The following is a 24,450-nucleotide window of genomic DNA, read 5'->3' as shown; positions in this document are numbered from 1 at the left end:
GGCGGGCGGCAGGCGCCTACCTTGCCGCCTGGCGGCGCGGCCACGCAGCGGCTGAGCGAGTCGAGGCGCGCGCTGTACTCGGTGAACTTCTTTTGGTAGCGCAGAGCGGTCATCTGCAGCTCCAGCTGCGCTGCGGCCAGCTGCGCCACGAGCGACTTCTCGCGCTTGCCGGCGCGCAGCGCCTCCTTCTTGAGCGCCTTGTGCAGCGCGCTCAGGCGGGCCTGCAGCGCGCTGTTGTGCGCCCGCAGGGCCCGCGCGCAGCAGTGGCCGCCCGCGCGCTGCTCGCCGTGCGTCAGGGGCAGCCCGCAGCCCTCCTGGCAGTGGCCCACGGGCCGCGCGTCGCACGCGTCGCGCATGTGCGCCTCCACGTCGCGCCGCAGCAGCACCTGGCCGCAGCCCGCGTGGCGGCAGCGCGCGGGCGCGAAGTCGCAGCGCTCGAGGTGCTCGGGCAGCTGCTGCAGCTTGACCACCCGGCTGCAGCCGCGCGCCGCGTACGCGCACTTGATGTCCAGCTTGAGGATGAGGCGCTTGAGCGGCAGGACGTGGTTGAGCTCCTTGGCCGACAGGCGACCGCGGCAGCGCGCCGGGCAGCTGCCCTCCTGCACCACCCAGGGCAGCACGCAGCCGGCGCAGAAGACGTGGCCGCACGGCGTGGTCAGCGGGTCCTCCAGGACCTTGTGGCACAGCGCGCACTTCAAGTCCGGGTCCACGTCGCCGTCGAAGCGGTCCAGCTCGAAGCCCATGGTGGCGGCCGGGGCCCGGGGTCGCCGCCGGGCGGCCGGCCGCCCCCTCCCTCCCTCCTGCGAGGCAGCCCAGACGCGCCGGCTGCGCCGCCCGTCCGCTCGCTTGCTCTCCCCGGACTGAGCCTAATTGCTTCAGACTTCCTCGGAAAATGCCCGAGGAACAGGACTCCTCCAGCCGTATTTTCGCGAGCGCATGCGCACGAACATCCTGCCTCGGCGACCTCCCGCCCACCCCTTGCAAAAGGGAGGAGGCCGGGAGGTAGAGGCGAGTAGGGAGACCCGGAGGCTGGCCGAGGGGACCAGCCCGTCCAGGACGCCAGCCTGAGCCCACTTCTCCGGGGACTCCTCTGCTCTTTTGCGATTTTCGCTATAGGAGACAAAACGCGAGCCAAGAAAAGCACACTGAGTTGAAGCCGAGGCTGCTGCTGTCGCCCAGACGAGTTCTCCTGGAGCGCCTTCCGGGACAGATCGCGACTTTTTACTCCCCCTCCCGCTCCCTCTTTTGGTGGCTGATTGCAGAGAGTGAAAAATATCTTGGGCCGCGCTATCTCAGCACTTACGGGCTTTATTTATTTATTTTATTCCAGGGAAAGTCACGGAGCCTGCGGGACGCTCCTGCAACTGCAGTGTGACCAGAGGCTCTGCGGACCCCAGGGTTTGGCAGCCCGAGGTTTCGAGGACCGGAGGGTGAATCTACTGGGGCTTATTTGCGGGGACGAGAGCTGCTCGCCTGCTGTCGGGGTGGGCGAGGCTGGCGTGCTGGCTCCGTCCACTTCACCTAAAGCCTCTGAAGTGTCTGCCTTGCAGTGTGGCAGGCGTTGTGTTCTAAATCGGTCCCTATAAAATCATCAGTACAATGTTGTGAGAGAGTTAGTTCCATTTAAAAACTTTTTCCCCGTTACAGAAGTACCGCTGGTCGTACCGTGTTAAAAACTGCACAAGTATCGAACTTGTGAAGTTCCCCATAATCCTCCGCGATCATGTGAACCGCTTTCCTTCAGTTGTGTTTTTTCCTATCTGTATATTTTGTTATATTTCTATTTTGAGATTGGGGAAACTCAGGCTGGGAGAAGGCAAAAAAAAAAACATTGTCCTGTAGGGTCCCATAGAGCAGTGTTTCTTAAGTTTTAATGTGGATGCGGATTCTGATCCAGTGGGTCTGGGTAGGGGGTGGGGGGAGCGGGGCATGAGAATCTCCATGTTGAAAGAGCTCCTAAGTGATGCTAATGCTGCCGGTGGTCAGTGGATTTCCACTTGATTGGAAAGTGGCCACCCATAAATCTGGACTTTTTTCTTCTACTCTGGGGTAGCTTTTCAAAGCAGTATAGTGAGCCTGACTGAGGGGATTTCAGCAACACTCCTGAGTGTTGAAAGAATTATTTGGGATTCCAACCTACATGATAAATTCATAGCATCATCCATGGATTTTTGTTGTTGTTCTAAGGCTGTAGACTTTACTATGAAACATGCTGGCAGTGTTGGTAGAAGGAACTCAAGCTATGGAATTCTCATTTGGAACCCACTGCCAATTTCTGAATCGTGAAGTGGAAAAGTTGGATCTCTGTGTTTAGTGTGGCTCTGGGGCCTGGAAAGTGGGATTACAGCATCCATTTTGTCTAATTGCTTTTACTTCTCTCCCTTCTGTAGCTGCTAAGCCCGGTGACCTTCACTATTTAACAGCTTCATCAGAGTGAAAGGATTGCCTTGATGTCCATAAGGATTACTTGTTTTGAACTGACCTTTAAAAGGTTGACACTAACGAGATTTTTCAGTGCATTGTTGAGGTCATTGGACAGTGTTCTTTAATCACTGTTGGTGGCATTTGTTGCCTATTTGTGGTAGAGACTTTCTTTTAATTGCTTTAATCAATTAGTGCATTTCTTTGATAGTATGTGGGGTGGAATATAATTGGCCTTTGTTCAGATAAGCATGTGCCAGGAATTCTCCATCAGTATATTTATTAAGCTGCTCACAGGTTCTCAGATAATGGGTAAGAAACAAATTCTTTCAACAAAGGTGTGTGGGCCTGTTAATTTCATAATCTTCAAACTGGTTTTGAAAAACAGGGAAAGCTCGTCATACACCGCAAGTGGGAAATTAGTGCTTACTTTGGGTGCACACTTCTCTTAAGAGCGGTCCCACCCCCGTAGTAGACTGAGAGGTTGTTGATGAAGTGCCACAGCTGAGGCCTCCGAGAAGCTGGAGCCTACTGTGGATCAGCCTCTTTAGGCAAAAGGAAAGTCTGTCTGAGCCACTCCTCGTTGGTTAATTTTACTATTGAAATTCTTGGAGATCAGGGAAAAAAAAAACCCTCCTAGAATGTCAGAGTTGTGGGACCTTCTGAATTTAATAGGGGAGCTGAGAACCAGAAAGTTTAAAAAAAAGAAACCTTTCAGAGCAAGGTTTCTTAACCTTGGCATTACTGACATTTTCAGCCAAATAATTCTTTGAAGTGGGGCTTGTCCTGTTCATTGTAGGATGTTTAGCGGCATCTCTGGTTGCTACCCACTATATGCCAGTGGCAACCGCCAACCCTAGTTGTGACAACCAGACATTTCCAACATCCCTTGGGGACAGAATTGCCCCACTTTGACAACTACGGGTTTAGGGCAACCTTTGGTTCATTGCTAAAGTCAGGCCATGCTAGTAGCCTACGTCTTCTGCTGGCTGTGGAATGACCTGGAGAATGCAGCACAGTGAGAGTGGGTGTTAAATTGAAAACTGAGGCGCCACACTAAGAAACATGAATCCAAACCATAGGAAGGTGACTGTTTGGTATGGCAGGCCGTCTGAGAAAAGTAGCTGGTTTTTCTGACATGAATTAGATACGATTACTCAACCATTTCAGAGCTTCTGAGTGTTTATAAACACATGCTTCCTTGTGGACACGTGGGTCGGTCACATTGCAAATGATTCTTAGAGCTTCCACCACCTCTGCTATCACCCTTTCCTTTTACAGTCAGTCCAGTTCTGCACTTTCTAACCAAAATGTGGTCCCTAGCCTAACAGAAATGCTATATTCACCATTACTCTGATTTTAAGTTCTTCTTACTGTCCTTTCCATCAGACTGTTTAATCAAAAGATGACAATGTTTGCCATTTTTTAAGCTGGTCCTGGGTGCCAAGCATTGTGCTCACCACTTGACCTTCATTATTTCCTTAATCTTTGCAGCGCATCAAGAGGTAGATGTATTGTTAGCCTCAACTTACAGATGAAGAAACTGAGGTTTTCAGAGGTTATGTAAGTTATCAAAATGGCGGTCAAGAATGTCGACAGGATTCCAGACCCCTCACTCTCCACCTCTGAGAGCATTGTGCTGCCTCCTCCATGACCCCTAACTCAGGAGTTATCTCCTTACAAGTGATGCAGATAATCACCCCCTCCTCCTTCTTTACTCATCTCCCTTCTCCTGTATCAATCCTCAACCTCCCCTTGGCTTTGGATAATTTGTGGGTATAATACTAGAAACAGGAAAAAAGTCAAGGTTTTTTCCCTTTTTTGGTGGCTTCCCAGGCTTAAATATTTGTACTCCACGGGCTGAAATAGAACCATAGAATTAGATTAATAAGCACCTTTTTAAAAAGAAACAAATGGAAGTACTTCCAGAGAGTAATAAACTGTATCATTCACCCCCAAACAAGTGTGAAACATCTCAGTCAGATCGCTTGCCTCCTAGCATCACCAGTGTCAGCCATTCTGAGGGCCGGGAGGTTCATTTGGGCTTGGGTGGGGAGAAGAATAGGTAATTTTTGAACCTGGAGACTTTGGAGGACTTGGCTAAGTCAGGAGGAGCCATCACAGTGGGGGCATTGCACAGAGAACAGGAAGAGTTGGGAAAATGCTTCCTACAAATTTGTGCAAAAGTCTGGTGCTGCACATTGCTGAGGCCTCCTTTCCTGTCCCTCCAGGTGGGAGTAGCTTCCGTAGCACCGTCTGTGTCCCCTTGTGTGACATTTGTCATACCTGAAATGTCTTAATCAGTAATTATTTATTTAGTAGCTACCGCATGCTAGGAAGGTGCCGTTCTGGCCCTCGGGCTCCGGGGCTGAACAGGTGGGCAATGCTGCCTTAGTGAGCCCTCATTCCAGGGTGAGGAGAGGCGAGTGTCAGTAAACAGGCGGTGTAGTGAGATAACGAGGGGATGTGACAAGTTCTCTAAAGCAGTGCCATCAAAGTGTGACCAGGGAGGTTGGGCATAACATGAGAGCTTGTTGGAAATGCACCATCTCAGGCTTTACCCTGAACCTCCCGAGTTAGAATCCGCATCTTCACAATCCCCGAGTGATTCGTGTGCACTTAAAGTTTGAGAAGCGCTGCTGTAAAGACTGTGGAACAAGCAGACGTGCTGGAGAGCAGTTAGAGGGGCCCATTCCAAACAGGGGAGTCTGAGGAGAGGAATTATGAGTTGTTGCTTAAAGGATGAGAACAAGCCAGCAATAGTCGGCAGGAGGACATTCCAGGCAGAAGCAACAGAAAGTGTTGCGGTCCAGAGGGAGTCAAGCACTAGCTTTATTTAAGTTAGACTGAGCATGCCTAGAACTTGAAACAGGGAGAAAAGGGGAAAACAGAATCGAATAAGGGGAGAGAAGTAGGCAGGAGCCAGACATCCAGGGGCTTGCAGGGCATACCTAGTAAGGAGTTTGAACTGATTTAAGGGTGCTGGATGGTACTCAAGGGTTTTGGGCAGCCGAAGCGCAGAGCTTGATCAATATCTAGTTCTCACCCAGCATCTATTCCACAGTAGGGACATCTTGGCCACATTAAATCTCGCGTATTTAACACTCAGTAGAGACTTAATACACGTTAAGCGTATGACTGCTGCCCTCCCTGCTCCATTTAAGTTCCTGCTTCTAGGCTGCTAAGCTCAGGTTGATGCTACCAGCAGGAGGTGTCTGTATCACAGTATGGGTTAAATAAATATGGCTGTGTGGCCTATCTAGAGTATATGTCATCGTTTAGAACTTTGTTCCCGTAACACAATCTATTCTGAATTCTGGGCAGCCCACTCCCATAGGAATAGCTGGATCACTGTCTGGTTGTGAATTGGCAGGCCTTGTACAGAAAAATGTTTGTGTGTGTGGCAAGTATGATTCTAAAGACCTGTGACATTGTAGACGTTTGGAGCTAGAAGAGAAGTTCTCTTTCATTCCACAAATACGTACTGAACCACTATCATCTAAGGAAAGTAGAAGGTAAGAATGTGAAAAAAGACACAGGACCTAGGCTAGCTCTTACCTTTCGAGAGCTTACAGGGTCCCAAGGTTGCCAATTAGTCCTAATTAAAAATAGTCCTAATATAAAAATAGTCCTAATATAAAAACAAATGTGTTAAGTATCTTATCCAGTCCAAATGACTCATTGTCAGATGAGGAAATGAAAGCTCAAAGAAGCTAGAAGAATTTCTAAATACGTATGATGAAACATAGTGTAGTTGTGGACACTCAGATACCCCTGCAGCCTAGTACAGTGGAGAAAGGATTGGACTAAGTGTCAGGAGATCTGCATTACACTGTTCACTGAGTGATTTTATATAAATATGATTGTGTGTGTGTATGCAATGTGATTAGTGCAGGCAGGCCTCAAATTCTCTTAGACCTAATCCTGAAGAATTTTTTTGATCACTCTTGTCCTGCTGTAGACGTCCATGTGGTCCTTCTGTCTCATGGCTCTACCCTGCTGGAAGTCCGCTCTTCAGGGTCCTCTCCATTCCGTCAGTGGAGGGGGGAAAAGAACAGAAGATTGCCCGCGGAAGGTGTTTGTGAACCAGGCCTGGGAAGGGCGTTTGGTACTTTCATTCATGTTCTACTGGCTATAACTCAGTCACAGGGCCACACTGATCGTATCACCACTGGTATAGTGGCTTCCAAGTCCTCAAGGACTCAGGATTCTTTTATCTTACTGCTCTGTTGTCTATCAGGACTGGCCTCTATGCTCACTTCATGGACCGAGATGTTCACTGCAGAGCCAACCATTCCAGGCAGAAAAATGGAGGAAGGAGGGAAAGGCCAAAAATTACTGCCCCTACCGTAGTCTACCTTCTTTAGGAGCTTTCATGGAAGCCTATTCAACTATTTTCTCTTATCTCAACAGCAACCCGTACATGCAAGGAAGAGGATTTGTGAAATATAGTCTTTTATGGAGGCACATTGCTTCCTGGAATATTAAAAGGTTCTACCATGAGATATCACGTCGTATCCATCAGGATGGCTAATGTCAAAAAGACAGACGATAACAAGGGTTGACGAGGATGTGGTGAAATTGGAACCCTCATTCATTGCTGGCAGGATTGTAAAGTGGGACAGCCACTTTGGAAAACAGTTCCTCAGAATGTTAAACATTGGGTAACCATATGACCCAGCAATTCCAGTCATGTATACCCAAGAGAACTGAAAACATATGTCCACACAAAAGCCTGTACATGACTGTTCACAGCAACATTATTCATGATAACCAAAAAGTTTAAACCGCCCAAACATCCATCGACTGATGAACGTATAAACAAAATGTGGTATATCCGTGCAGTAGAATCTCATTCACCATAAAAAGGAACAGAGTACGGATTCCTACTATAACATGGGTTGACATTGAAAAAATTATCCTGAGTGAAAGAAGCCAAACACAGAATGCCACATATTGTATGATTTGGTTTATCTGGAATCTTTGCAGACAGAAATTAGACTGGGGGAAGTAGGGAGTAACTGCTAATGGATATGGGATTTCTTTCTGAGGTGGTGAAAATGTTCTAAAATTAATCGTGCTGATGGTTGTATGCCTCTGAATATAGTAAAAAGCTACTGAATGGTACACTTTAAAGGGTGAGTTTCATGGTATATGAATTATATCTCAATAAAGCTGTTATAAAAACACAAGAATATTAGTAGGTTTCTGTTAATAAGGATGAAGGGAATGAGACATGTTAGATACACAGGTGGCACTCTGCATGTGTCCATATATGTGCATAAGCTTTTTTCCCAAAATTATGTCTATAACACTGGGGTTTATTTTCTCGTTCTTGCCGAAGGCTATATTATTAAAAAATTATTGACTTGAATTGCATTAAAACTCTTTTTGCCTGCAAGTTTCTGACACTCAATTCAAAGTGACTCAGGCATTAAAAAAAAAAAGAGGACTAGGCCATATCCTTGAAAAGTTTGGGAGGTAACAATGACTTCAGGCATGGCTGAATCCAGGTGCGCACATGAACACATTAAGAATCTGCTCTGCTTTCCTCTGGCTTGGTTTCCTTCTCAGGCAGGCTCTCCCCAGATGGTGACACAGACAGACCCTACAGTCCACATTTGCATCTCACAAGCTTATCAACCCCAGCAGAAAGAGCATCCTTTTCCTAAGAGTTCTAATACACATCCAAGGCATGATTCTTGGCCGGCCTTTGGTCATCTGCCCATTCCTGAACCAGGGACTGAGGACAACTTCACTCAGACCTCAAGAAAGGTTGGAGAGGGAGTGGTTTCCCAAAGAGATGCCAGATAGGGAAAAAATATACGCCGCCTACAGTCTTATTGCAGAAGGCATCGCTAATCCTAAAGGGGAAAGACGCATTACGGGTAAAATATATGTATTCCAATTGTCTTGGAATAAACTGCAAAAATGCTCGTCACCCTCCCTCACCATTATCAGTTATACCTTGACTTGAAGCAATCATCTGTGAAGGAAAAACAGACACAAGTAACAACGCAATATAATGCTCTTTTTAATAAATACATTCAAAATGACTTTGGTGCAACAATAAGCCCTCTTCCTTCAGCTAAATCACATGAAGGTACAGTTTCTAAAGTTGAATTTAAACTTTTAAAGTTTAAAAGATACCTGTCATGTTGGTCACTGCTGGACCCCCAGGACCTAGGGCAGTGGACACTCACAGTGGACACTCATTGAACATGTTGATTGGTTGTGTAACTTACCCAAATATTTACTGCTCCAAACACATTTTTCAGGTTTCTAAAACCTCAGAGACCCTTGATTATTCCTAAGAAGAAAAAAAGCAAGGAATGCAATTTGAAGAGCGAGACCTGTGATCACATGGAATCCCCATCAGAAAGAAGATGGCTCCATCGTTACAGATTATGGCAAGGGATAAAATTATAAAATCATAAAAAGAAATATTCGTAAATAAAAAACAGAATCTCAGCACCGATTTCATTCATAAATGGGACATTTTTAATTTGGAAGAGCTGCTTTTCCAATATATAAGCTTCACTTTCTGGCATGTTCTTTAAAGTCAGCAAGCTCTTTAAACCCTTGCAGCTCAGGCCTATGATCTAGGAACTCATTAATTTTAATTTTTCTCTTGGCACCTTCTCCTTCACTCTCATTTACTCCGTAAAATTATGATAATAATAATCCATGCTTACCTAACATACAGTAATAATTGCTAATTAACTAATTTTTATATGTAGAAACCCCTGAAGACTTTACTCAGGAGCTAAATAGTCTTCTTTTAGGCTGGTGGGGAAGATACAACTTTCTGTTTGCAGGTGTGATGGCTCCCGCCTCAATGCTGTCCGCTCCACTGGGGTGCAAGATTATAAACTGCTTCTGTGTATTATCCATTGCAGATTGATTTGACAGGCAAAACCCTGCAGCATGATATCCCTTTCTCTTGTCACCTCGGGCCTCAAGTAGCCAGAACTGGGGTCCACGTTTCACCCATGGAGGCCTCTGTACAGCAAAATATACAGCACTTTGGCACTGGCATCAACAGGCCGGGGTCTGAGCTCAAATGATGGAGAGTTGGGGCTCTCAGACTAGTGATTTCCAGAGTGTCCCCTCTCCCCTATAATATATAACATATAATTGCTTTCATTTAAATAGCATTTGATTGTATTAAAAAAGAGGCTCGCCCATTGTTTGGGGTTTCTTTCTTGCCTTTTTATCATTTCTACAATCAAAGAATATCTTCTTTTCTTCTGGGAGGGCTTCAGGCAAAACATTTTTGAGATGTCAGCCAACCAAGGGAAATGTGACATCACCGTTCTTTGAAATCTTGTCCTGAAACTGTGGTTTTGGTACCCAGATCAAGCGAGCACTTGGCAATGAAAAAGGCAAAACAAAACATTAACGAAAATAGTCTGACAATGGTATGGTGTTTCTAGGATAATCGTTTGTTATATTTTAACAAACGAAAGTCACTTTAAACTTTCATTCTATTTTCATCACTGTACAGGAACAGACATGAAACATTTCACAAAGCTGGCCATGAGCTTCTTTTCACGGGGGCAAAAAGCAATCATGGAAAAAACTTCAGCAATGGTAACATTTTTCTGCACAGGTAAAATGGAAAATATGTCCAAATGCTGGCTTACTCTCTGTAATTTTGGCAAATAGCACACTCCATCTTGACAGAATATAAAGAGCCTTAGAAGTGGAATCCAGAAAGATGAAAGGATTTTGAGGACAGTGAGTCAGTTTGTCATTGGTGGGAATCTTTGTAGTAACTTATAATTTATCTGTGGGTTGTGTAAGCTTAAAGATGAAGATAAAGCTGGAATCGGAGAGCTCATACTGGTTTTCTTCCTATTCCAGAACTACAAAGTTTCTGATGGTTCTTTAAATTGTAGGAGATAAGTGAAAGTGTATTTCTAATAGGTGTTTTGTTTTGCTTTTTCCGGAAGGGCAGTAACCGACTAGCCAGGGTGGGGACTACCCAGCTTGTAAATGGAGTTGGTGGAGTGACGGTCCAAGAATTGCACACAACTCCAGACAGTAGCAAAATCTTAGGGGTGCCTTTGAGGAAACGTCAAAAGAAGTTCCCCATTTCACACTTTAATTGGGAACGGTGCATTTTCTTCTCTGTGTAGAAATCCTCCCTTCTGCCCAGAGAAGAGGGGACTCCTGACCTTTTCATTTTGGAGTAGTTGATAAAAATTTATTGAATTGAACAAATAATGTATACATATAAATTTAAGAGTTACACTGACCCTATGTCATTGAATAACACTAGTCTATTCATTAAAAAGAAGTTCATCAAAGAAACAATACATATAATCGTGCTTTATATTGGGGTTTGGCAAACTTTGTCTGTAAAGAACCAGATAGTAAATATTTCTGACGTTGCAGGCCCCGTTGTCTCTGTCATAACTACTCCGTTCTAAGGTTGTAGCACAAAAGCCGCCATAGGCGATATGTAAACGAATGGCTGTGGCTGTGTTTCAATAAAACTTTGTTTGCAAAAGAGCTGGATTTTGGCCACGGGCCTTAGTTTGCCAACGCCTGTCATACATGAACACACTGCCTTTTGGGAGAGACGAAATCAACTAAACTTGAACCCATTAAGACCATCATAATGAGACAGAGTGATATGGGCTGCATAATAAATAGATGCTCCATAAATGATAACACTTTGAACAAAGGGCATAGTAGAGCATTATGAACTCGGGAGTCAGAAAAACCTACGTTCCAATCCTGGTTCTGCTATATATTGGCTGTACGACCTTTGCGAGTCCCTCGTTTTACCTCAGTTTCCTCATTTGTAAAAGGGAGATGCCGTTAGTGCCTCTTTCAGAGAGTTGATGTAGATTAAATGGGATCGTATTTAAATTAGGACACCCATGGAAAGTGCTGGGCACATACTGAGCTGAATAACCTTAAGACTGAATTAATGGCTGTAAAGAGGGCAAGCATTCTAGTGGCCTGGCATTGCTATGCTTCCTGAAGTGATCGCCTGCAAACGAGGCCCAGATTCTCTTCCCTAGAGCCTTGGAATTCAAGGATCCTAATGCGTGTGAAAACAGACTATGGATATGGAGCAACAGAGGGAGTGATACTGAAAAGCAATTTGCTGGCAAACTTCACCAGAAAGGAATTAGAGGAAGAAGAGGCTATATCAGAACTACATATTAGTCATCTCCCTCTTGGAGTTATTTGTTATTCTGTTGAATTAGCCAGTTAGTCACTATAACAATTTTGACAACCCAAAAAACAAAGGAAGATACGAAGAATGTGATGTCCTCTCTCTTTAGAAAAAATGATGCCAATAGTCCTTTGGCCAATTGCTTGAAAGTGAATTACTAGATAGCATTGTCTCTCAAGGTGAAATTCGTCCACCATACTAAGTGTTAAAACCAAAATATCTGTGCAGAAGCCCTATGACTGAGATTGCCAGTTAAGAGGCCTCATTACGGGAAGCCCATTTTAAACAAATCAGGGAAACATTTGTTCATCCTTTGTTTACAGGGCCCAGAGGCAGAAACTGGAGAGCTGTTTGACTGAGGAAGTCATAGGTCATGTCTTATTCACCTCTATGTCCCCAAGATTGAGCACGGTCCTTGGCATACAGTAGATGTTCCACAAATGCCCACAGCATTGTTGACTGAAAAAAGAGAAGGTGCCGTGGCTTTCTCAGGCTTCCAGTGGCTCAGACACACAGGTCTGGAGCGTTCTACTATTCAAAGCCCTTGCACTGCACTGCAGGGCATATTGGAGACAGTAACTGCATCATATTATATGCTTGGCATAATTATACTGTAGGCTCTTGTCTCGTTTGGTGCCAGTGAGTCTCAAAACACATGCTTTGCTTATGTCAAGTGCTGGGGTTGCCCACTCATTACATTTGAGACTTGTGAACTCTCTGTCCACATCCTGAGTCACTTCAGCCCAGAGTCTCATGCTTGGGAGAACAAGGGTGGCTGTTCCCCAGAGAAGATGATGAACGATGGGCATTTGAATCCTGGAGGAAAAAGAGGAAGGTGGCAGACAAGAACCAGCTGGGCCTGGATGAGATGCCCAATGTGGACAATGGTGATTGAGTGCTCTTTTAATTTTTTAAAAAAATGCTTAATCATAAAGCTGCTTTTCCTCAGTTCCTAAAAGGGGACTTTAATCTGGAGCGTGCTCTGGATTCTCCCCTCTGCATCTCTCTCCCATCCCTTTACTTCACGTCTCCGCCTCCATCCCCATTCAAGCTACCGCCGCTGTTACCTGGATGATGGCAATATTTTCCAAAGTTTTCTCCCCACATGCCTACATGCCCCTTCCAATTCCACACTGCTGCCAGAGTGATCTTTTTAAAATGGAAAAATGGCTCTGAACCACTGCTGCTTAAAACCATTCAATAACTTCCCATTTCTCTTGAGGAAAACTATAACCCTCTACTTCATTTCACCTCCGAGGGTGGGTGTGATCTCATCCTGCCTCTCTTGCCAGCCTCATTTTGTGTTTCTCTCCTAGCTCTATATTCCAGATGTTGAAGACATTGCCAATTGTCCCCCAATATCCATTCTCCTTTGTATTTAAAAAAAAAAAAAAAAAGCTGAATTTCCCCTGGGCCCACAACTGCCTAGCCAAGAATTACATTTCCAGCCTTTCTGAGTTCCGGACGATAGGACACGAGCAGAAGCGGTGTTGTCTCTCAAAAGGAAATCAGCCTGCCCTCCATATCCATTGCTTCCCCTCTTACTGGTTAGCATGCAGACCAAACACATGTGACCGGGTGGGGGTCCAAACTATATCCCACAGGCCAAACTCAGTCCACCACCCATTTATGTAGATGAAGTTTGGTTAGAACATGGTCACATCCATACACTTAGGCATAGTCTCTGGCTGCTTTCACACTACAGTACCACACTTGAAAAGTTGTGACAGAGACCATATGACCTGCAAAGCCAACATATTGTCAATCTGGTCCGTTATGGAAAAGTTTGCCAACTCCTGCTCTACAGGATGCAGAGCAACAAAATAGAAGGAGCCTAGGTTCCTGGCACTTAGAGCTGGCCATATCAGCCAAATAAGTCCATTTGGGCTATTAAATATAAAAAATAAACTTACCTTGTTTAAGCCTCTGTATTTGGGCCTTCTATTGAAGAGTTCCTCCGTCTCAGCATTATTGACATTTTGGGTCAATTCTTTGTTTCAGGGGGCTGTGCTGTGCATTGTAGGATGTTAAGCAACATCTCTGACATCTAGCCGCTAGATGCCGGTAATACTCACCACCCCCCCCCCCCCCAAGTTGTGACAACTAAAAATGTCTCTAGACATTGCCAAATGTCCCTTAGGGGATACAATCACTCCTGGTTGAGAACCACTGTGTGAGAACAACTTAACCAGCTCTGCTAAACATCTCTCTCTGCTTGAACATGCCGGATCCTCTCCTCCATCCCTACGGACTCCTGCTCGCCCTTCCGTCTGGTGTGAATACTCTTATCCTTCCCCATTTAGTTATCTCCTACTTAAGGGTCGTGTGTCAGCTTCCACATCACTTCCTCAGGGAAGCCTCCACTCATCCTCCCACCAAATAAAGGCTCTGAGAGTCACCTGTAGTTGTCCGATGTAACAGTATTTTGATTCTTGCTATATTGTTCACCATCCACAGACACACCTAAGGCCACCCAATAAATGATTATTGACTGGCTTACTGAAGTGACGTAATTTTGGGGGGAAAGCAAGAGACTAGTGATGGCGGGGGAAGCAAACATGAGTCTCACCATGGTCTTGATTTGGGGTGGAGTGGCTCATGTTGCTGATTCCAGAATGAGGGAGAAGCAGCCAGAGAGAAATGGGGTTTCCTTAGTTCTCAGCCCCAGAATTCCTCTAAACAAAGAGACTTGGCTTCCTTCTGCAGCAGCCAAAACATCTGTGAAAGTTAGTGCATTTCTGTATTTCAGAGCAACATATGGATTTGTACTTGGCCTTTGGTTTTGAAATTATTTGCATTTTAACCCCGTACTTTTCAGGTTAAGTTGTATGTGATATGATTTATTAACCTCGCACCACCCTCCTTTAAGTGAAGTTAAAAACAGTCCCTACAATCACATGTTAGATTCAGATGCAGATAAATACGTGCGACCTATGTTCTCCAGCCCCTCCCACCATCCAAGCTAAGAGCCTAAACATTCAGACAGGTCTAGATGCTTCCTAGCACAAGGCCGTAAAGAGAGACATGTGTGGTCTACTTACTTCCTTTATATTTTTTCTCTCTGTTTAGTTAGAATTTATCTGCTGTCTCAATCCTTCTCTTTAGACTTCCGTGCCTTCAAAGCCAGAATCTCTTTCTCAAGATCCCTAGCATTCTGCAAGTGAACCCATATACTGTTTGTAATACAGGCACCCTCCTCATGCTCTAGGTATGTGCATGTGAGTATGCACATGTGTGTGTAATGGTTGCAAGAGATATTTCACCAACATACCAACAGCACATATTTTGCAATCAGATCTGGTTTTAAGACTTAGTTCCACCAGTTATTAGGATGCTAGGATGACTATCAGCAAATACATAATCTCTCCGAGCCTTAGTTTCCTCATCTTTCAAATGGGACCGGTACTGCTTACCTCAAGGAGACCTTGCGTGGACTGAATAACACAGCACCTTGCACATAGCAGGCATTTGAAGACTGTTAGCTATTTCTATGGCCAATTCACCCTGTCTTTCCTAGAACCTCTGAGACGGTTCACAGACCTTCCTGAGATGACCAACTGGTGCATGGGACAAACAGCGATTGTGCTCTGCTGACCAGACCACGTGGGACTTCATCACTTTACCTTGACCCAACCTTTTGAGGTAGCCCCTGGCAGATGTTGTAAGGGACAGAATATCTTTCTTATTCTAACTCTAATTTCCATGAGGTAAGCAGTAACCTCGTGTCCTGACACTTGCACTTTTATAGAGCTTCCCTCTCTCTGCATGTGTGCACCCATGAGTACATGTGTGCAAGCTTGTGCCCATGCTTGTGTGCACACAAAAATACCACCTGCATACACATCCCCAGAACCTTGGATTCCTACTCAAAAAATCTTTACCTTGTGACTTTTCTGTGTAGAGCTCTAGGCTAAGCCACGTCAGTTTTTGAAGAAGCTGGAGATGCTTTGCCCAGGTTCACAGGCTTGCTTCTCTCTTCTAAAGTTGTTTAAAGCCCATAATGACTTAAGGTAGACAGATTGTGGTGTCACATGAGAGTGGAGTTGGGCTAGGACGACAGGAATAAAAACAAAGCGTCAAGGTATCTCAAACGGTAGATTTGCTGAGCAGGACTAAGCATCCAGGAGTTTTGTCCTTAGCTGGGTAATGATAATAATAGCGATTTTCCTTCCACTTACTCTATGACAAAAGCTTAGCAAAGAAGATACAAATTACGTCATTTAATCCTCACAACAACTCTAATGTGATAGATATTATTACTTCCTTTTGACAGATGAGGAAAATGAGGCTCCTGCTTGCCCTAGACTTCCTGCTGACCTGTGAGACCAAGCAGAATTTCTAACTCCTGGGGGTTTGATACCAGACCCTGAACTCACTATGATACACAGTGGACTCTACACAGTGGGAGGGCTGAAGATTTCTGTGGTGGAGGATGCTAGTGGCCACTCCACATCCATTCTCCCCATCTATGGCATGGTGATACTGCAGTGACGTGGCTGCCCAGCCAGGCACAACACTTCTGATGCTCCTTGCATTGAGGTGTACCATGTCACTCAAGTTTACTAATGGAGTGTGACTGGCAGTGATCTGTGCCACTTGGGAGCCAACATTTTTAAGAGGCAGGCATGCCTCCTCCATGTTCTTTTTCTTCTTCCACTAGCTGGATTCACGAGGCAACTGACCACTAAAGGATGGCTGAACTTGGAGGTCGAAGGAAGCTGGGTCTCTGAATCACTGTGTGGAAGCGAGTGAAGCTGATTCCATGAGTAAGAAATGAACTTTTATTGTGATTACATCATCATAATTTTTAGGCCTTCTTTGTTACAGCCATCAGACTATCCTAACTAATTCAACTTCTTTCTTTGCTCTAAGGAATAAAAATTGCCCCTTACTGGTCTAACCAGCTAAAAAGCAGCCCCCAGACAGCGTGAGTAAATGGAAAAGGAATCACAGCTCCGTAAAATAAACTTCTCTGTAATTTGGAGGCAAAATTAGTTCAATCATGAGTTATTAGATGTGGCTATTATTTAAAACTGTTTTTACCCTATCCCCTTGCCTTCAAATAAAGCAAGAGAGCTATTTGGTAGAGAAAATGTGAAAAGACAGCAGACAGTGCCAATAATATTTCAAACTCTAAAAGGTGTTCTGACTATTAAATTATGTCAAATTAATAACAAGAGAATGAAGTATCTATTTTTAAAAACTTATTAACATCTTTTTCCTTTGGCTTGGGATTGTTTTTCCTCATTTTCTTCAGTCACACTTTATTTAGTTGAGTGCCTGGCTTTCTGGGCCAGCTTGTCTTTTATGAATTTTCCAGGTGGTTTGAAACCCAGAGTAATTAAGTGACTTCTGCAAGGTCACACAGAGCTGTGGAGCCTCAGCCTCCTCTCCTCACCTCTAGACTCGCCTCATCTACCTACACCCCCACCCCCCACCTCCATGCACACCACCAAACAGAAATGAGGTCGTTTTCTCGGGAAACAAGCATAAAAACCTCCTGCAACCTTAACATTTAACTTCCCTACTTACCATTCCTAAACCATTTCATTTTAAATGTTTGGAAATTCATATTTTATCTGCCAAACCCTGAAAGCATAAAGGTAAAGAGCTACCTTTGCTGAAGGTGGTGCCTGTTGTGTATTCCCAGACAACTGCAGACAAACTCTCTGCTGTTTTTCCTGCTCTGTACTTGGTACTTCGGTGGAGACGGGGAAAGTGCATGGAATTAGAATGCTGGTGTGGCACTCAGTGACAGCCCCCTGTGGTTCTGGCTTTGTGCTTTTATTTGACAGGCTCAGAACAGAGACAACAGCTAGTACATGAGCCTAATTACTCCGTGTGTGCCACTCACAAGCTGCAGTTCCTGGGTTTGATTTAGCGTCTTTGAATAGAAGGTGGAGAGCACAGCTAAGACTCATTACCACCATTGCAGTTTCCAAGCTATCACGCCCACGCGGAAATGTCGGTCAGGCTCCATTTTTAAAAGCTACAAATATTTCACCTAGCTCAAAGCCCTTTCCTGCCAAGGTTAGAAGTGGGTCTGTAAGCTTTGTCTTGTAAACTTACCCCTTACGTACTCACATTCAAAGCTTTCTTAGTTGGGCCCAGGCTCTTGTCCCTGATAGACTTCTCAGCTGTTGGCCTTGCGGCAAGGAAAAGCTGTAACAGTGATTCTACCTAACATAATGTCACCACTCCTGTTAGAATCCTGAGAAGGGCCACTTCCATAAACAGCCATCCTTGTTTCTCTGACTTCCGCTACATCTGTCCACTTGTATCCTTACTTGTGAGGGTAGGGATTGGACCTCAGTATACTGACCTCTTAATTTTGGAGTCATCCTGCAACAGCGCACTCCCATCCCCACCCAGCGTTACCTCCAGGGTTTGGCACCTAATGTCCACCCACTAAAAGATAAGGTGACTTTTATGTGAATTGCCTGATGGGACAGATGGAAATTTCAGACACCTATGTGTAGTCAGTGTATCTGAGACACAAAAGTGATCTTTAAGCACGGCTGTTGCCTTTCGTGGCCCAGCACCGACATCTTCTTCTTCTGAAAGTGGCACTCTGATTTTTCCTTTGAGGTATTGTACACCCTGTTTTTAGGCCAAGTCGTTGTCCACATCTCTTGGATTTAGGGATGGGCATGACACCCAGCCTGGCCAATTCTGGGCACAGTGATTAGTATAAGGTGTCATAGACTAAATGTTAGTGTCCCTCCCAAAATTCATATGTTAAATCCTAATGCCCAAATGATAGCATTAGGAGGTGGGGCCTTTGGGATGTGATTAGGTCATAGGGGCAGAGCCCTTCGAATGGGATTAGTGCCCTTATAAAGGAGGCCCCACAGAGTCCCCTTGCCCCTTCCACCATATGAGGTTATAGCAAAAGGATGGCCAGGCAAGAAGTAGGCCCTCATCAGACACCAAATCTGCTGGTGCCACGATCTTGGACTTCCCAGCCTCCAGAACTGTGAGAAATGAATGTTTGTTATTTATAAGCCATCCAGTCTGTGGCATTTTGTTGTAGTAGCCCAAATAGGCCCAAACACCAAGGTAGTACAATCAGAAGAAATGCATGAATTTTTCTAGAACTGTTGGAATGGAGAAGCTCTCTTTAACATTGGGTTTGCTATTAGAAGAATGTAACTCTGGCCCTGTTGGGCACCAAGGAGAGAGAGCTGGCCTGGAATGAAGACAACACAAAGGAAAAGAGGGCCAAGAAATAATGAATGACTGTGTCCTGATGACACATATGATCTCCTGGATTCATCTATGCCTGAAGGCATATTGACTCTTGGCCTTACCACTGTTTGAACCAATAATTCTCTTTTTGCTTAATATAACTTAATTGGGATTGCTGTCACGGGTGACGAAAGGAGTTAATTAAAATAAGGCCAATGTAGCTATATTCAATTATTTTCAACACGTGGGCTGTAGAGAGACTTAAAGCTGCTGAGGTTCATTAGACTCCTTTCTTTAGTCTTTCTATGTTGCCTCAGTCACTCACATGATTTTAAATATCTTTTGTACCGTGATGACTCCAAAATGTATACATGCTGCCAGGATTTCTCCTCCATGCCCAAATCTTTCTAAATTGTTTCCTAATCTGTTTACCACGATGCGCAGAAACATCTCAAATGTTACATTTCCGAAATGGAACCCTTGCTTTCTCCTCCCAAACACATTCTTTCCTTGGTCATTCCCACAGCAGTAAGGGTCATCGCCGTCTATTCCATTATCCAAGCCAGAAACTGGAGAGACGGCTTTGAGGCCCCCCCTCTCCTTCACTTTCCACATTCAAACCATCAGAATATCCTGTCTGGGGGCCGGCTCCCTGGCCTAGTGGTTAAGTTCGCGCGCTCCACTGCGGCGGCCCAGGGTTTGGATCCCGGGCGGGGACATGGCACCACTCAACAGACCACGTTGAAGCGGCGTCCCACATCCCACAACTAGAAGGACCTGCAACTAAGATATACAGCTGTGTACAGGGGGGTTTGGGGAGATAAAGCAGAAAAAAAAAAAAAAGTCCTGTCTGTTCTACCTCCTAGATATATCTCAAATTGGCAGACTTCTCTCCATCTCTGCTGCCTCCACTCTAGTCCAAGGATCACCACTCTCTCCAGGATTAAAAGCAGCCTAAGTCTATTTTCTGATTCTTTTACAGTCACTTTCAAATCCATTCTCTAGACAATAGCCATTAAAAATGGCTTTGATTGTATCATGGCACACCCCTGCCTAAAACACTTTGCTTCACATTAGATGGAGAATTAGCTTCTCACTGTGGCTAAAGGGGCTTTGTGTGCTCTGACCCCATCTGCATTTCTAGTGTCATTCCCCAGGTCATTACTGTACCAACTCATTTACCGCAGCGCCAACCCCACGAGGTTTGTCTTGCTTTCTAGGACATATACAGGCCCCTTTGGGGTAAGCTCCTGGAGTTCTTCCCTCTTCTGAGCGTGCCACCCTTCCCCTCCAGCTCTTCACATGACTTTGACCTTTTTGTCCTTCAGGTCCCAGCTTGAAGATAAGGCCATTCTGTGTGCAAGTCATTCTCCATTTCCTTTATTTCCTTCACATACTTCCACTTTCGAAACTACTTCTTTATTGATTTACCTATTTGCTATCTGTCTTGCCACTTGAGCAAACTCCATGAGGCTATGTGGTGAGCACCTGATAAATATAATTGAATGAAAAGGAGTTCTGTGAATCCATGAGCAGACAAGGCATTTTCTACAGACAGAATAAATAACATGTGTGGCACATACATGGGCTCTTTGTCAAATGTTTGCAGATGCTATTGTGTGTACAAAATAGAAGTTCATTTACAATGCTAGTGAATTTATATTGGCTTTTTGTCTTTAGATATATTCTCTTTCTTTCTTTCTTTCTTTCTTTCTTTCTTTCTTTTGCTGAGGAAGATTGGCCCCTAGCCAACATCTGTGCCAATCTTCCTCTATTTTTTATATGTGGGTTGCTGCCACAGCATGGCCACCAACAAGTGGTGCAGGTCCACGCCCAGGAATCAAACCCAGGCCTCCAAAGTGGAGTGTGCCGAGCTTAACCACTAGGCCATGGGGCCAGCCCCTTTAGATATATTCTTAACCCAGGGTTTCTTTACATCAGATTTTCCCCTGTTCTACCTCCTGACCACCAGGCCCTGGTAATTTGTACATGCCTATCCCCTTGTACTCCCTGAGCCCTCTTTTAAGGTTAAAAATTGGTCCTCATTAGGGCCTTCATGACGACAAATTCTAATTTGGGGATTGCCAAAAATGAGGGAGATGTGCCCTCAGGAAACAAAAAATTATAGTCTTGGTGAGAAAGGATAACAGACCATAACCCGAATGGAAGCTGCAGGTTGTTTCAACACTAATCATTATACCACTGCTCACTGCCTTCAACAGGTTGTGTGACTTATTCAAAGTTGATAATGAGAAAAGGATCAACATGGAGCTTATGCATAAAAACTGGAAAAGTAAGCAAATTAATATAAGCAAGAAAAATTATATATGTTATCTATATGTTTTTCTCTCTAAAGGTAAGAAATATGCAAAATATGACAGAAACAATCTCAAAGGAATTATATACAATATAATCTCACTGAGAAAATATCTCAAAGAAGAGATACAAAGATTCATAGAAGAGGCTATAAGACAACAGAAGATGACAAATGGGTTGGCAAAGTTTGGGAAAGAAATGGAAGAGAAAAAAAGCACAGTGAAATTCATATTAGATGAAACAAAACAAAAAAATCATGACTCCAAACTGATGATAGGCACAAAAAGATCCTGCAAAATAAAATGAAAAATAATAAAGATATAAAAATGGTTGCAGAAAAGATGATAGGTATGGAAAATAGACAAAGGAGATACAACTTATGCATAACTGGGTTTGCTAAAAAATGCTACCAACAAAATGTGGTAGAAGAATACATTCAAAGATGTTACTTCTGAGAGATTGCCAGAAAGGAAAAAGAGACACATTTGTATTGATGGCATCTTGCGGTGTTAACAGTTACCAAGAAGCCACACCACTGAAATCTCAACTGAGCAAGAGGAAGAGATTTGTGTTCGAAGCCATGCACAGTTCTGCAGCCGTGCAGGGGTTACCTCTCTGAGAAGGTGGCATGGAGAGGAGACTTGAGTGAAGTGAAGAAGTGAGATGAAAGGGTACATTTCAGCCAGGTTATATCAAAAACTCAGAGTTGTTATTTGTTGGTTGGTTTGTTTATCTATCGTGATGGAGGATGGAAAGACAAATTTTCCACTGCTGGAGAAAGGACAGAGTTGCTTCCTATGTTCACAATTTACACAGCTGATTTTGTGTTCTTTCGATCATTACATTATGTTTCTAATTATTGCAATTTTTTCCTCTGTAGAGTTGGGAACGTGTAAACCCTGTCCTGTGAATTGCCTTGACACTGTATTTTGGTCACACAGAATATACTGTTATCATCTACCTCTGTGCTTATCCAAAATGGTGATCACTAGCCACATATGGGTATTAAGCACTTGAAATGTGTCTAGTCCAAAATTAGATGTACCGTAAGTGTAAAGTACACACTGCATTTTGAAGACTTAGTGTGGAAAAAAAGCAAAATATCTCAGCAATAATTTCCTTTAGATTGATGACATGTCAAAATGATAATATTTTGGATATATTAGGTTAAAGAAAAATATTTTTAAAATTAATTTCACCTATTTTTACTTTTAAAACTGTGACTACTAGAAAATTTCAACTTACATATGTGGCTTGCATTTCAATTGGACAGTGCTGTTCTGTTCTGGACACATTCCAAAGCTCAAGTCACTTCCTAATAGCAATAGGCGACAACTGGTATTTTAGATGGATGTGAGATTACCGTTCACCCTTTAGGGCCCAATTTGTTGCCAGAATGATTGAGGCATAGACAGAGACTGTGATAATAATAATATCAATGCTCACTGATGGGACCATTAGTACTACGACGACTATTGCCATCACAACTACTCTCACTCTACAATTCTTGTTACTACTGCCACAACCCTAACTCTGATCTCCAGAGTTCCACGTACTGAGCCAGGTTCTCTTTACACACATTAGTTCTGATCCTCACAAGCAGCCTGCAAGTGTATTTGTTTTTCTCATGATTAACAGAGGAGGAAACAGAGATTCAGAGAGATGAGTTGCCCCAGGTCGCACAGGGACTAGATGTCACATCAGGGAGTCACCCCAGGTCTCCCATCCCGCCCCCCGCCCCTCCCACTGCTGCCTCTCTGATGGTTGTCTCTGGGCCGTCCACAAAACTCCCATTGCAGAGGGGGTTTGTCAAGAGTTATTCTGACAGGCCGACTGCTGCTGAACCTTAGCTAATAAACGCGTTTCCTTTCCCAGTTAACAGTGGACGGGGAGCCAAAGTAAACCGACTGAGCCGCTCCGGGGAATCCTTCAAGAACAGAACAAATGCTGGCTATTTCTGTCCAAGGGCCAGGCCAGTAAGTGGTAGATACTTCTGTCTAATCACCTATGGACAGCCCTGAAATTCTACCTCAACTCTCAGCACCTGCTCTGCTTACAAAGGTGTTTGAGCCTATAGCCAACAATAAAACCAAATTTCTGCGTTCTGCCTTTTAAACAGAGGGTTCTCTTTCCTGGAGCACATTTTCTCAGCTCTGTGTTTCTCTGCTGCTGCTCATCCTGAGTTCTCAGTTTCCCTGTCCCCTCCTCAGCAGGCCTTCTCTCATCTGAAGAGGACGCCCTCTGAGTTCCTTGCCTCGGTTCCTTGTTGATTTTATTCAGAGCAGTTACGGCATTATCGTGAGTTCCTTTTCCCCTGTTCATCCTCCCACTGCTGGTTAAGCTCCAGGAGCTCACAGTCATGTCTGTAGCCTTTATCCCAGCACCTGAAACGTAGTAGGTGCTCAAGAAATATTTGCGGTATGAGTAAATGATTCCAATACATTTCCTTCCCTTTGCCTTAAGAGAGGGAGCATACTTCCGTCTGAGAAAATATCTTATTACAATTAATGTTGAATAACCATCACACCTCCATCAATAATACTTTGGTGGCTGGTCACTCCAGCGCTACTACCACAGGTGCAGGAACACCCAACTCTGTTAGTCCCTATCAGTGTGGCCTGGGGCAAGTGGTTACCCGCTCTGAGCCTCAGTTTCCTCACCTGTATAATGGAGGTTATAATATTAGTTGGGAAGATTATGCAGATAACGCTCTAGAAACATTTGGCAAACTCTTTAGAGCTGTGCAAAATAATGGGTTTCAATTTCAATACACTGTATATCCGAAGACAGAACTTTAAGATGCTTTTTGTAGGGGCTGGCCCCGTGGCCGAGTGGTTAACTTCGCGCACTCTGCTGTAGGCGGCCCAGTGTTTCGTTGGTTCGAATCCTGGGTGCGGACATGGCACTCCTCATCAAACCACGCTGAGGCAGAATCCCACATGCCACAACTAGAAGGACCCACAATGAAGAATATACAACTGTGTACCGGGGGGCTTTGGGGAGAAAATAAAATTAAAAAAAAAAAAAGATGCTTGTTGTAACCCCATGGTTTAGGGAGTTCCCAGAAGCAGAGCCCTAGGTGATGATTTGTGTGAAAGGGATTTATTCGGAAGTGTTCTCAGGAAAAATGAGTGGAGGAGTAGGAACATGAAACAGGAAAGAGAAGGAGGTACCACAATGATGCCGTTATGCACTGTCTTGTTGAAGGTGACTCAGTCCCAAAGGGGAGGTCGGGACACAGCAAGGTTCATGCCTCAGAGTTGTCCCAGTCAGGGGAGAAGGAGCAGGAGAGTTAATAGCCCCACACCCATCAGTCATTGGTTCATTGGTTC

General features: G+C 44.5%; 1 protein-coding gene and 1 long non-coding RNA gene across 2 annotated transcripts in view; one reads left to right on the top strand and one right to left on the bottom strand.

The window, feature by feature from the left end:
* The window catches only part of PDZRN3 (PDZ domain containing ring finger 3), a 227,928-nt gene extending 226,085 nt beyond the window's left edge, over positions 1–1,843 (bottom strand). The window contains exon 1 of the mRNA XM_014851953.3: positions 21–1,843. Within this exon, the coding sequence (XP_014707439.1) occupies positions 21–743 (723 nt within the window). The 5' untranslated portion in view covers positions 744–1,843. The remainder of the gene's footprint in view (positions 1–20) is intronic.
* Positions 1,298–7,616, top strand: LOC139041317 (uncharacterized). Its single transcript, XR_011496234.1, has 2 exons — positions 1,298–1,430; positions 6,835–7,616. It is a non-coding gene; the product is annotated as an uncharacterized lncRNA (long non-coding RNA).
* Positions 7,617–24,450: the final 16,834 nt, after the last annotated feature.

The sequence above is a fragment of the Equus asinus genome, chromosome 21 (genome assembly GCF_041296235.1).
Source record: "Equus asinus isolate D_3611 breed Donkey chromosome 21, EquAss-T2T_v2, whole genome shotgun sequence".
Lineage (NCBI taxonomy): Eukaryota > Metazoa > Chordata > Mammalia > Perissodactyla > Equidae > Equus > Equus asinus.
Note: the sequence above shows the minus strand (reverse complement) of the source record. Positions and strands in the feature narration are given on the sequence as shown.